This window comes from Oncorhynchus keta, chromosome 21 (assembly GCF_023373465.1).
Source record: "Oncorhynchus keta strain PuntledgeMale-10-30-2019 chromosome 21, Oket_V2, whole genome shotgun sequence".
NCBI lineage: Eukaryota > Metazoa > Chordata > Actinopteri > Salmoniformes > Salmonidae > Oncorhynchus > Oncorhynchus keta.
The window spans coordinates 58,012,583-58,027,420 of record NC_068441.1 but is presented as its reverse complement, the minus strand read 5'-3'; the positions used below and the strand labels follow the sequence as shown (position 1 = coordinate 58,027,420).

The 14,838-nt window shown below is 42.8% G+C and overlaps 1 protein-coding gene across 1 annotated transcript in view; it reads right to left on the bottom strand.

The window, feature by feature from the left end:
* cass4 (Cas scaffold protein family member 4) overlaps positions 1 to 13,686 on the bottom strand; it is a 131,359-nt gene extending 117,673 nt beyond the window's left edge. Inside the window, exon 1 of the mRNA XM_052474484.1 lies at positions 13,328 to 13,686. Coding sequence (XP_052330444.1) covers positions 13,328 to 13,333 — 6 coding nt within the window. The 5' untranslated portion in view covers positions 13,334 to 13,686. The remainder of the gene's footprint in view (positions 1 to 13,327) is intronic.
* Between the last annotated feature and the right edge of the window lie 1,152 nt (positions 13,687 to 14,838).

Here is a 14,838-nt window from a genome sequence, read left to right as displayed (position 1 = left end):
TATATACTGTAGTACTGTAGTGACCAGGGTTAGTAACTATATACTGTAGTGACCAGGGTTAGTAACTATATACTGTAGTACTGTAGTGACCAGGGTTAGTAACTATATACTGTAGTACTGTAGTGACCAGGGTTAGTAACTATATACTGTAGTAACCAGGGTTAGTAACTATATACTGTAGTACTGTAGTGACCAGGGTTAGTAACTATATACTGTAGTACTGTAGTGACCAGGGTTAGTAACTATATACTGTAGTGTGACCAGGGTTAGTAACTATATACTGTAGTACTGTAGTGACCAGGGTTAGTAACTATATACTGTAGTACTGTAGTGACCAGGGTTAGTAACTATATACTGTAGTGTAACTATATACTGTAGTACTGTAGTGACCAGGGTTAGTAACTATATACTGTAGTACTGTAGTGACCAGGGTTAGTAACTATATACTGTAGTACTGTAGTGACCAGGGTTAGTAACTATATACTGTAGTGACCAGGGTTAGTAACTATATACTGTAGTACTGTAGTGACCAGGGTTAGTAACTATATACTGTAGTGACCAGGGTTAGTGACTAGGGTTAGTAACCAGGGTTAGTAACTATATACTGTAGTGACCAGGGTTAGTAACTATATACTGTAGTACTGTAGTGACCAGGGTTAGTAACTATATACTGTAGTGACCAGGGTTAGTAACTATATACTGTAGTACTGTAGTGACCAGGGTTAGTAACTATATACTGTAGTACTGTAGTGACCAGGGTTAGTAACTATATACTGTAGTGACCAGGGTTAGTAACTATATACTGTAGTGACCAGGGTTAGTAACTATATACTGTAGTGACCAGGGTTAGTAACTATATACTGTAGTGACCAGGGTTAGTAACTATATACTATAGTACTGTAGTGACCAGGGTTAGTAACTATATACTGTAGTACTGTAGTGACCAGGGTTAGTAACTATATACTGTAGTACTGTAGTGACAGGGTTAGTAACTATATACTGTAGTACTGTAGTGACCAGGGTTAGTAACTATATACTGTAGTACTGTACCAGGGTTAGTAACTATATACTGTAGTGACCAGGGTTAGTAACTATATACTGTAGTACTGTAGTGACCAGGGTTAGTAACTATATACTGTAGTACTGTAGTGACCAGGGTTAGTAACTATATACTGTAGTACTGTAGTGACCAGGGTTAGTAACTATATACTGTAGTACTGTAGTGACCAGGGTTAGTAACTATATACTGTAGTACTGTAGTGACCAGGGTTAGTAACTATATACTGTAGTGACCAGGGTTTAGTAACTATATACTGTAGTACTGTAGTGACCAGGGTTAGTAACTATATACTGTAGTGACTGTAGTGACCAGGGTTAGTAACTATATACTGTAGTACTGTAGTGACCAGGGTTAGTAACTATATACTGTAGTACTGTAGTGACCAGGGTTAGTAACTATATACTGTAGTGACCAGGGTTAGTAACTATATACTGTAGTGACCAGGGTTAGTAACTATATACTGTGTACTGTAGTGACCAGGGTTAGTAACTATATACTGTAGTACTGTAGTGACCAGGGTTAGTAACTATATACTGTAGTACTGTAGTGACCAGGGTTAGTAACTATATACTGTACTGTAGTGACCAGGGTTAGTAACTATATACTGTAGTACTGTACCAGGGTTAGTAACTATATACTGTAGTGACCAGGGTTAGTAACTATATGCTACTGTAGTGACCAGGGTTAGTAACTATATACTGTAGTACTGTAGTGACCAGGGTTAGTAACTATATACTGTGGTACTGTAGTGACCAGGGTTAGTAACTATATACTGTAGTACTGTAGTGACCAGGGTTAGTAACTATATACTGTAGTGACCAGGGTTAGTAACTATATACTGTAGTACTGTAGTGACCAGGGTTAGTAACTATATACTGTAGTACTGTAGTGACCAGGGTTAGTACCTATATACTGTAGTGACCAGGGTTAGTAACTATATACTGTAGTACTGTAGTGACCAGGGTTAGTAACTATATACTGTAGTGACCAGGGTTAGTAACTATATACTGTAGCGACCAGGGTTAGTAACTATATATTGTAATACTGTAGTGACCAGGGTTAGTAACTATATACTGTAGTACTGTAGTGACCAGGGTTAGTAACTATATACTGTAGTGAGTGACCAGGGTTAGTAACTATATACTGTAGTACTGTAGTGACCAGGGTTAGTAACTATATACTGTAGTGACCAGGGTTAGTAACTATATACTGTAGTACTGTAGTGACCAGGGTTAGTAACTATATACTGTAGTACTGTAGTGACCAGGGTTAGTAACTATATACTGTAGTGACCAGGGTTAGTAACTATATACTGTAGTACTGTAGTGACCAGGGTTAGTAACTATATACTGTAGTACTGTAGTGACCAGGGTTAGTAACTATATACTGTAGTACTGTAGTGACCAGGGTTAGTAACTATATACTGTAGTGACCAGGGTTAGTAACTATATACTGTAGTACTGTAGTGACCAGGGTTAGTAACTATATACTGTAGTACTGTAGTGACCAGGGTTAGTAACTATATACTGTAGTACTGTAGTGACCAGGGTTAGTAACTATATACTGTAGTACTGTAGTGACCAGGGTTAGTAACTATATACTGTAGTACTGTAGTGACCAGGGTTAGTAACTATATACTGTAGTGACCAGGGTTAGTAACTATATACTGTAGTAACCAGGGTAACTATAGTGACTGTATACTGTAGTGACCAGGGTTAGTAACTATATACTGTAGTGACCAGGGTTAGTAACTATATACTGTAGTACTGTAGTGACCAGGGTTAGTAACTATATACTGTAGTACTGTAGTGACCAGGGTTAGTAACTATATACTGTAGTACTGTAGTGACCAGGGTTAGTAACTATATACTGTAGTACTGTAGTGACCAGGGTTAGTAACTATATACTGTAGTACTGTAGTGACCAGGGTTAGTAACTATATACTGTACTGTGACCAGGGTTAGTAACTATATACTGTAGTACTGTAGTGACCAGGGTTAGTAACTATATACTGTAGTGACCAGGGTTAGTAACTATATACTGTAGTACCAGGGTTAGTAACTATATACTGTAGTGACCAGGGTTAGTAACTATATACTGTAGTGACCAGGGTTAGTAACTATATACTGTAGTACTGTAGTGACCAGGGTTAGTACCTATATACTGTAGTGACCAGGGTTAGTAACTATATACTGTAGTACTGTAGTGACCAGGGTTAGTAACTATATACTGTAGTGACCAGGGTTAGTAACTATATACTGTAGCGACCAGGGTTAGTAACTATATATTGTAATACTGTAGTGACCAGGGTTAGTAACTATATACTGTAGTACTGTAGTGACCAGGGTTAGTAACTATATACTGTAGTACTGTAGTGACAGGGTTAGTAACTATATACTGTAGTACTGTAGTGACCAGGGTTAGTAACTATATACTGTAGTGACCAGGGTTAGTAACTATATACTGTAGTACTGTAGTGACCAGGGTTAGTAACTATATACTGTAGTACTGTAGTGACCAGGGTTAGTAACTATATACTGTAGTGACCAGGGTTAGTAACTATATACTGTAGTACTGTAGTGACCAGGGTTAGTAACTATATACTGTAGTGACCAGGGTTAGTAACTATATACTGTAGTACTGTAGTGACCAGGGTTAGTAACTATATACTGTAGTACTGTAGTGACCAGGGTTAGTAACTATATACTGTAGTACTGTAGTGACAGGGTTAGTAACTATATACTGTAGTACTGTAGTGACCAGGGTTAGTAACTATATACTGTAGTGACCAGGGTTAGTAACTATATACTGTAGTACTGTAGTGACCAGGGTTAGTAACTATATACTGTAGTACTGTAGTGACCAGGGTTAGTAACTATATACTGTAGTGACCAGGGTTAGTAACTATATACTGTAGTACTGTAGTGACCAGGGTTAGTAACTATACTGTAGTACTGTAGTGACCAGGGTTAGTAACTATATACTGTAGTACTGTACCAGGGTTAGTAACTATATACTGTAGTACTGTAGTGACCAGGGTTAGTAACTATATACTGTAGTGACTGTAGTGACCAGGGTTAGTAACTATATACTGTAGTACTGTAGTGACCAGGGTTAGTAACTATATACTGTAGTACTGTAGTGACCAGGGTTAGTAACTATATACTGTAGTACTGTACCAGGGTTAGTAACTATATACTGTAGTGACCAGGGTTAGTAACTATATACTGTAGTGACCAGGGTTAGTAACTATATACTGTAGTACTGTAGTGACCAGGGTTAGTAACTATATACTGTAGTACTGTAGTGACCAGGGTTAGTAACTATATACTGTAGTGACCAGGGTTAGTAACTATATACTGTAGTACTGTAGTGACCAGGGTTAGTAACTATATACTGTAGTACTGTAGTGACCAGGGTTAGTAACTATATACTGTAGTGACCAGGGTTAGTAACTATATACTGTAGTACTGTAGTGACCAGGGTTAGTAACTATATACTGTAGTACTGTAGTGACCAGGGTTAGTAACTATATACTGTAGTACTGTAGTGACCAGGGTTAGTAACTATATACTGTAGTACTGTAGTGACCAGGGTTAGTAACTATACTGTACTGTAGTGACCAGGGTTAGTAACTATATACTGTAGTGACCAGGGTTAGTAACTATATACTGTAGTGAGTGACCAGGGTTAGTAACTATATGTAGTACTGTAGTGACCAGGGTTAGTAACTATATACTGTAGTACTGTAGTGACCAGGGTTAGTAACTATATACTGTAGTACTGTAGTGACCAGGGTTAGTAACTATATACTGTAGTACTGTAGTGACCAGGGTTAGTAACTATATACTGTAGTGACCAGGGTTAGTAACTATATACTGTAGTGACCAGGGTTAGTAACTATATACTGTAGTACTGTAGTGACCAGGGTTAGTAACTATATACTGTAGTACTGTAGTGACCAGGGTTAGTAACTATATACTGTAGTACTGTAGTGACCAGGGTTAGTAACTATATACTGTAGTACTGTAGTGACCAGGGTTAGTAACTATATACTGTAGTGACCAGGGTTAGTAACTATATACTGTAGTACTGTAGTGACCAGGGTTAGTAACTATATACTGTAGTACTGTAGTGACCAGGGTTAGTACCTATATACTGTAGTGACCAGGGTTAGTAACTATATACTGTAGTAGTGACCAGGGTTAGTAACTATAAACTGTAGTGACCAGGGTTAGTAACTATATACTGTAGTGACCAGGGTTAGTAACTATATACTGTAGTACTGTAGTGACCAGGGTTAGTAACTATATACTGTAGTACTGTAGTGACCAGGGTTAGTAACTATATACTGTAGTGACCAGGGTTAGTAACTATATACTGTAGTACTGTAGTGACCAGGGTTAGTAACTATATACTGTAGTACTGTAGTGACCAGTTACTGTAGTGACCAGGGTTAGTAACTATATACTGTAGTGACCAGGGTTAGTAACTATATACTGTAGTACTGTAGTGACCAGGGTTAGTAACTATATACTGTAGTGTAGTGACCAGGGTTAGTAACTATATACTGTAGTGACCAGGGTTAGTAACTATATACTGTAGTGACCAGGGTTAGTAACTATATACTGTAGTACTGTAGTGACCAGGGTTAGTAACTATATACTGTAGTGACCAGGGTTAGTAACTATATACTGTAGTACTGTAGTGACCAGGGTTAGTAACTATATACTGTAGTACTGTAGTGACCAGGGTTAGTAACTATAACTGTAGTACTGTAGTGACCAGGGTTAGTAACTATATACTGTAGTGACCAGGGTTAGTAACTATATACTGTAGTACTGTAGTGACCAGGGTTAGTAACTATATACTGTAGTGACCAGGGTTAGTAACTATATACTGTAGTACTGTAGTGACCAGGGTTATAACTATATACTGTAGTGACCAGGGTTAGTAACTATATACTGTAGTGACCAGGGTTAGTAACTATATACTGTAGTGACCAGGGTTAGTAACTATATACTGTGTACTGTAGACCAGGGTTAGTAACTATATACTGTAGTGACCAGGGTTAGTAACTATATACTGTAGTACTGTAGTGACCAGGGTTAGTAACTATATACTGTAGTACTGTAGTGACCAGGGTTAGTAACTATATACTGTAGTACTGTAGTGACCAGGGTTAGTAACTATATACTGTAGTACTGTAGTGACCAGGGTTAGTAACTATATACTGTAGTACTGTAGTGACCAGGGTTAGTAACTATATACTGTAGTGACCAGGGTTAGTAACTATATACTGTAGTACTGTAGTGACCAGGGTTAGTAACTATATACTGTAGTGACCAGGGTTAGTAACTATATACTGTAGTACTGTAGTGACCAGGGTTAGTAACTATATACTGTAGTGACCAGGGTTAGTAACTATATACTGTAGTGACCAGGGTTAGTAACTATATACTGTAGTGACCAGGGTTAGTAACTATATACTGTAGTACTGTAGTGACAGGGTTAGTAACTATATACTGTAGTGACCAGGGTTAGTAACTATATACTGTAGTACTGTAGTGACCAGGGTTAGTAACTATATACTGTAGTGACCAGGGTTAGTAACTATATACTGTACTGTGACCAGGGTTAGTAACTATATACTGTAGTGACTGTAGGGTTAGTAACTATATGTAGTACTGTAGTGACCAGGGTTAGTAACTATATACTGTAGTACTGTAGTGACCAGGGTTAGTAACTATATACTGTAGTACTGTAGTGACCAGGGTTAGTAACTATATACTGTAGTACTGTAGTGACCAGGGTTAGTAACTATATACTGTAGTGACCAGGGTTAGTAACTATATACTGTAGTACTGTAGTGACCAGGGTTAGTAACTATATACTGTAGTACTGTAGTGACCAGGGTTAGTAACTATATACTGTAGTGACCAGGGTTAGTAACTATATACTGTAGTACTGTAGTGACCAGGGTTAGTAACTATATACTGTAGTGACCAGGGTTAGTAACTATATACTGTAGTGACCAGGGTTAGTAACTATATGTTGTAATACTGTAGTGACTAGGGTTAGTAACTATATACTGTAGTACTGTAGTGACCAGGGTTAGTAACTATATACTGTAGTACTGTAGTGACCAGGGTTAGTACCTATATACTGTAGTGACAGGGTTAGTAACTATATACTGTAGTACTGTAGTGACCAGGGTTAGTAACTATATACTGTAGTACTGTAGTGACCAGGGTTAGTAACTATATACTGTAGTGACCAGGGTTAGTAACTATATACTGTAGTACTGTAGTGACCAGGGTTAGTAACTATATACTGTAGTGACCAGGGTTAGTAACTATATACTGTAGTACTGTAGTGACCAGGGTTAGTAACTATATACTGTAGTACTGTAGTGACCAGGGTTAGTAACTATATACTGTAGTGACCAGGGTTAGTAACTATATACTGTAGTGACCAGGGTTAGTAACTATATACTGTAGTGACCAGGGTTAGTAACTATATACTGTAGTACTGTAGTGACCAGGGTTAGTAACTACTATATACTGTAGTGACCAGGGTTAGTAACTATATACTGTAGTGACCAGGGTTAGTAACTATATACTGTAGTGACCAGGGTTAGTAACTATATACTGTAGTGACCAGGGTTAGTAACTATATACTATAGTACTGTAGTGACCAGGGTTAGTAACTATATACTGTAGTACTGTAGTGACCAGGGTTAGTAACTATATACTGTAGTACTGTAGTGACAGGGTTAGTAACTATATACTGTAGTACTGTAGTGACCAGGGTTAGTAACTATATACTGTAGTACTGTAGTGACCAGGGTTAGTAACTATATACTGTAGTGACCAGGGTTAGTAGTGACCAGGGTTAGTAACTATATACTGTAGTACTGTAGTGACCAGGGTTAGTAACTATATACTGTAGTGACCAGGGTTAGTAACTATATACTGTAGTGACCAGGGTTAGTAACTATATACTGTAGTACTGTAGTGACCAGGGTTAGTAACTATATACTGTAGTACTGTAGTGACCAGGGTTAGTAACTATATACTGTAGTACTGTAGTGACCAGGGTTAGTAACTATATACTGTAGTACTGTAGTGACCAGGGTTAGTAACTATATACTGTAGTACTGTAGTGACCAGGGTTAGTAACTATATACTGTAGTACTGTAGTGACCAGGGTTAGTAACTATATACTGTAGTACTGTAGTGACCAGGGTTAGTAACTATATACTGTAGTGACCAGGGTTAGTAACTATATACTGTAGTACTGTAGTGACCAGGGTTAGTAACTATATACTGTAGTACTGTAGTGACCAGGGTTAGTAACTATATACTGTAGTGACCAGGGTTAGTAACTATATACTGTAGTGACAGGGTTAGTAACTATATACTGTAGTACTGTAGTGACCAGGGTTAGTAACTATATACTGTAGTGACCAGGGTTAGTAACTATATACTGTAGTACTGTAGTGACCAGGGTTAGTAACTATATACTGTAGTGACCAGGGTTAGTAACTAGTATACTGTAGTACTGTAGTGACCAGGGTTAGTAACTATATACTGTAGTAGTGACCAGGGTTAGTAACTATATACTGTAGTACTGTAGTGACCAGGGTTAGTAACTATATACTGTAGTACTGTAGTGACAGGGTTAGTAACTATATACTGTAGTGACCAGGGTTAGTAACTATATACTGTAGTACTGACAGGGTTAGTAACTATATACTGTAGTGACCAGGGTTAGTAACTATATACTGTAGTACTGTAGTGACCAGGGTTAGTAACTATATACTGTAGTACTGTAGTGACCAGGGTTAGTAACTATATACTGTAGTACTGTAGTGACCAGGGTTAGTAACTATATACTGTAGTGACCAGGGTTAGTAACTATATACTGTAGTGACAGGGTTAGTAACTATATACTGTAGTACTGTAGTGACCAGGGTTAGTAACTATATACTGTAGTACTGTAGTGACCAGGGTTAGTAACTATAGTAACTATATAATGTAGTGACCAGGGTTAGTAACTATATACTGTAGTGACCAGGGTTAGTAACTATATACTGTAGTACTGTAGTGACCAGGGTTAGTAACTATATACTGTAGTACTGTAGTGACCAGGGTTAGTAACTATATACTGTAGTGTAACTATATACTGTGACCAGGGTTAGTAACTATATACTGTAGTACTGTAGTGACCAGGGTTAGTAACTATATACTGTAGTACTGTAACTATATACTGTGACCAGGGTTAGTAACTATATACTGTAGTACTGTAGTGACCAGGGTTAGTAACTATATACTACTGTAGTGACCAGGGTTAGTAACTATATACTGTAGTACTGTAGTGACCAGGGTTAGTAACTATAGTGACTGGGTTAGTAACTATATACTGTAGTGACCAGGGTTAGTAACTATATATACTGTAGTGACCAGGGTTAGTAACTATATACTGTAGTACTGTAGTGACCAGGGTTAGTAACTATATACTGTAGTACTGTAGTGACCAGGGTTAGTAACTATATACTGTAGTACTGTAGTGACCAGGGTTAGTAACTATATACTGTAGTACTGTAGTGACCAGGGTTAGTAACTATATACTGTAGTACTGTAGTGACCAGGGTTAGTAACTATATACTGTAGTGACCAGGGTTAGTAACTATATACTGTAGTACTGTAGTGACAGGGTTAGTAACTATATACTGTAGTGACCAGGGTTAGTAACTATATACTGTAGTACTGTAGTGACCAGGGTTAGTAACTATATACTGTAGTGACCAGGGTTAGTAACTATATACTGTAGTACTGTAGTGACAGGGTTAGGGTTAATAACTGTGTACTGTGTTTTCCTGAAAAGCAACTTATCTCCTGCAGTAATGTTGTGAAGTGTGTAGTGAAGCTTATCTCCTGCTACCGTCTGGTTTTATTTAACTACAGACTTCCTGACCTCCTGCGTCTTCTGCTTTTACTAGAGGCCATGATCACACACACTACGACAAGAGAAGACACGGACAGACAGACACACACACACTACGACAAGAGAAGACAAGGACAGACAGACAGACACTGACAGATCCTGACAGACAGACACAGACCCTGACAGACAGACACAGACCCTGAAAGAAAGAGGGACACAGACCCTGACAGACAGAGGGACACAGACCCTGACAGACAGACAGACACGGACCCTGACAGACAGACACAGACCCTGAAAGACAGACAGACACAGACCCTGACAGACAGAGGGACACAGACCCTGACAGACAGACAGACACAGACCCTGACAGACAGAGGGACACAGACCCTGACAGACAGACACAGACCCTGACAGACAGACACAGACCCTGACAGACAGACACAGACCCTGACACACAGACAGACACAGACCCTGACAGACAGAGGGACACAGACCCTGACAGACAGACAGACAGAGACCCTGACAGACAGACAGAGACCCTGACAGACAGAGGGACACAGACCCTGACAGACAGACAGACACAGACCCTGACAGACAGACACAGACCCTGACAGAACCTGACAGACAGACACAGACCCTGACAGACAGAGGGACACAGACCCTGACAGACAGACACAGACCCCGATAGAGGGACACAGACCCTGACAGACAGACACAGACCCTGACAGACAGACACAGACCCTGACAGACCCTGACAGACAGACACAGACCCTGACAGACAGACACAGACCCTGACAGACAGAGACCCTGACAGACAGAGGGACACAGACCCTGACAGACAGAGGGACACAGACCCTGACAGACAGACAAAGACCCTGACAGACAGACAGAGACCCTGACAGACAGAGGGACACAGACCCTGACAGACAGACAGACACGGACCCTGACAGACAGACACAGACCCTGAAAGACAGACAGACACAGACCCTGACAGACAGAGGGACACAGACCCTGACAGACAGACACAGACCCTGACAGACAGAGGGACACAGACCCTGACAGACAGAGGGACACAGACCCTGACAGACAGACAGACAGACAGACAGACACAGACCCTGACAGACAGACACAGACCCTGACAGACAGACAGACACAGACCCTGACAGAGGGACTCAGACCCTGACAGACAGAGGGACACAGACCCTGACAGACAGACAGACAGAGACCCTGACAGACAGACAGAGACACTGACAGACAGAGGGACACAGACCCTGACAGACAGACATACACAGACCCTGACAGACAGACACAGACCCTGACAGACAGACACAGACCCTGACAGACAGAGGGACACAGACCCTGACAGACAGACACAGATCCTGATAGAGGGACACAGACAGGGTCTGTCTGACAGACAGACAGACACAGACCCTGACAGACAGACACAGACCCTGACAGAACCTGACAGACAGACACAGACCCTGACAGACAGACAGAGACCCTGACAGACCCTGACAGACAGACACAGACCCTGACAGACAGACACAGACCCTGACAGACAGACAGAGACCCTGACAGACAGAGGGACACAGACCCTGACAGACAGAGGGACACAGACCCTGACAGACCCTGACAGACAGACAAAGACCCTGACAGACAGACAGAGACCCTGACAGACAGAGGGACACAGACCCTGACAGACAGAGGGACACAGACCCTGATAGAGGGACTCAGACCCTGACAGAGGGACTCAGACCCTGACAGACAGACACAGACCCTGACAGAGGGGCTCAGACCCTGACAGACCCTGACAGAGTGGCTCAGACCCTGACAGAGGAACTCAGACCCTGACAGAGGGACTCAGACCCTGACAGACAGACACAGACCCTGACAGAGGGACACAGACCCTGACAGACAGACACAGACCCTGACAGAGGGACTCAGACCCTGACAGACAGAGGGCCACAGACCCTGACAGACAGAGGGACACAGACCCTGACAGACAGACACAGACCCTGACAGACAGACAGACACAGACCCTGACAGACAGAGAGACACAGACCCTGACAGACAGACAGACACAGACCCTGACAGACAGACACAGACCCTGACAGACAGACAGACAGACACAGACCCTGACAGACAGACATACACAGACCCTGACAGACAGACACAGACCCTGACAGACAGAGGGACACAGACCCTGATAGAGGGACACAGACCCTGACAGACAGACAGACAGACACAGACCCTGACAGACCCTGATAGAGGGACTCAGACCCTGACAGACAGACACAGACCCTGACAGACAGAGGGACACAGAACCTGACAGACAGAGGGACACAGACCCTGACAGAGGGACTCAGACCCTGACAGACAGACACAGACCCTGACAGACAGACACAGACCCTGACAGAGGGACTCAGACCCTGACAGACAGACACAGACCCTGACAGAGGGGCTCAGACCCTGACAGAGGGACTCAGACCCTGACAGACCCTGACAGAGGGACACAGACCCTGACAGAGGGACTCAGACCCTGACAGAGGGACTCAGACCCTGACAGACCCTGACAGAGGGACACAGACCCTGACAGAGGGACTCAGACCCTGACAGAGGGACTCAGACCCTGACAGAACCTGACAGACAGACACAGACCCTGACAGACCCTGACAGACAGACACAGACCCTGACAGACCCTGGCAGTACATAGCGCTGCTCTCTCATTCCAATTTGCAATCGTCTCACCAGCAGCTTCAGAGCTTCACACTTTTAAAACAATGGAGATCAGCTGTGAAGCTCCAGTGATCTGGTTTTAGCTGTTAGCTAGTTCAACAGCTAGTCTTCATTGACAGCTTCTGAAGCCTGGCGTCTGTACCAAATACTCCCTATGGCGTCCTGGTCAAAAGCTACGCAGAGAACAAGGGTGACAGTTGGGATGCAACTTGTGATTCTGATGTGCTTCTGAAAGCCTGGTTTTATACATCTTCTAAAGGCTGAGGGTTTACTGAGGCTCATAGAGACTGAGAATCTCTCTGACCATGATATAGTCTCATGTTACAGAGCTGATGGGGGGGTAGAGGGGTGAGGGGCATGGAAATAGGAGGTAGCTACTAGCTGACACCGCAACTCAAAGTGAAATCGAAGCAGGTGGTCTTACTAGCAAGACATAAACTAGGGCAATGAATGACTGAGCAGCTGGCGACGGGAATGAGCAAGACACACACACACATTTCTACACAAGACTTCAAAACACGAGATAACCAGCTGATTTACTTTGTACAAAAAATGATCAGTAAACAAGGTGCTGGAACATACCTCCATATTTGTAATCCGTATCCAGCCACTGAGGAAAACAGCTGTTTGTTTTAGTAGTAGAGTTTCACAGGTCCTCCTCTATACCGTCAATCATAACTAACGTTCTGTCTGTCTGTCTGTCTGTCTGTCTGGTGAATCCAGTGCTTGACTTGAGCGGGAACGCACTGGAACTAAGGCGAAATGTTCAACTGCTTTGAGTTCCTGCACCTCTTGTAGAATATTGGTCTAAAAAGACTGCAGTTCTGGCACCTAAATACAAACAGTACGGGCACCTATTTCAGTTAAAGCCCGGGATGAATCCTCTCTGTGAAAGCAGGGCTGTGGTGGCTGTCCCTCTCTCCCTCTCTGAAACACATTGTGTGCTTTGTCACAGAGTCCCAGAGGGGCAGAACACTCAGCGGCTTTGACAGATTGGGTTTCCTGGTTTCTCACTGGCTGGCTGAAGCACCCCTCTCTCCTTGGCCACACCCTCATCCCTCAAACCTCACCTCGCTAACTCACTCCTCACCTCTCAAACTCACTCTGTACCCCGTTACCTCACCCCGATAACTCACCCCTCACCTCGCTAACTCACCTCTCACCCCGCTAAGTCACTCCTTACCCCTCAAACTCACTCCGTACCCCTCAAACTCACCCCTCACCCCGCTAACTCACCCCTCACCCCGCTAACTCACACCTCACCCGCTAACTCACCCCGCTAACTCACTCATCACGCCGCTAACTCACCCCTCACCCCACTACCTCACCCAGCTAACTCACACCTCACCCCTCACCCCACTACCTCACCCCGCTAACTCACCCCGCTAACTCACACCTCACCCAGCTAACTCACACCTCACCCCGCTAACTCACTCCTCACCCCGCTAACTCACTCCTCACCCAGCTAACTCACACCTCACCCCGCTAACTCACTCCTCACCCAGCTAACTCACTACTCACCCCGCTAACTCACCCCTCACCCCACTAACTCACTACTCACCCCGCTAACTCACCCCGCTAACTCACCCCAGTAACTCACTCCTCACCTCATTAACTCACACCGGTAACTCACTTCTCACCCCACTAACTCACCCGTCACCCCACTAAATCCTCAACTCGCTAACTCACGCCTCACCCCACTAACTCACCCCAGTAACTCACTCCTCACCTCATTAACTGACCCCGGTAACTCACTTCTCACCCGTCACCCCACTAACTCACCCCTCATCCCGCTAACTCACTCCTCACCTCACAAACTAACCCCGGTAACTCACTCCTCAACCCGCTAACTCACCCCACTAACTTACTCCTCACCCCACTAACTCACTCCTCAACTCGCTAACTCACCCCGCTAACTCACTCGTCCACTCTTTTTTCACACCAGGGACCACAACTAGCTCATGTGTGGATCGAAAGCTGTGTGGATCGAAAGCAGAAGTGTGTCATTTGGTTTTATGGTTACCATATTCTGTTCCATCCAACTAGAGGGGGTTTCATTCTTCTGTTTTTTCATTTCCCTTTTTTTTACTCAG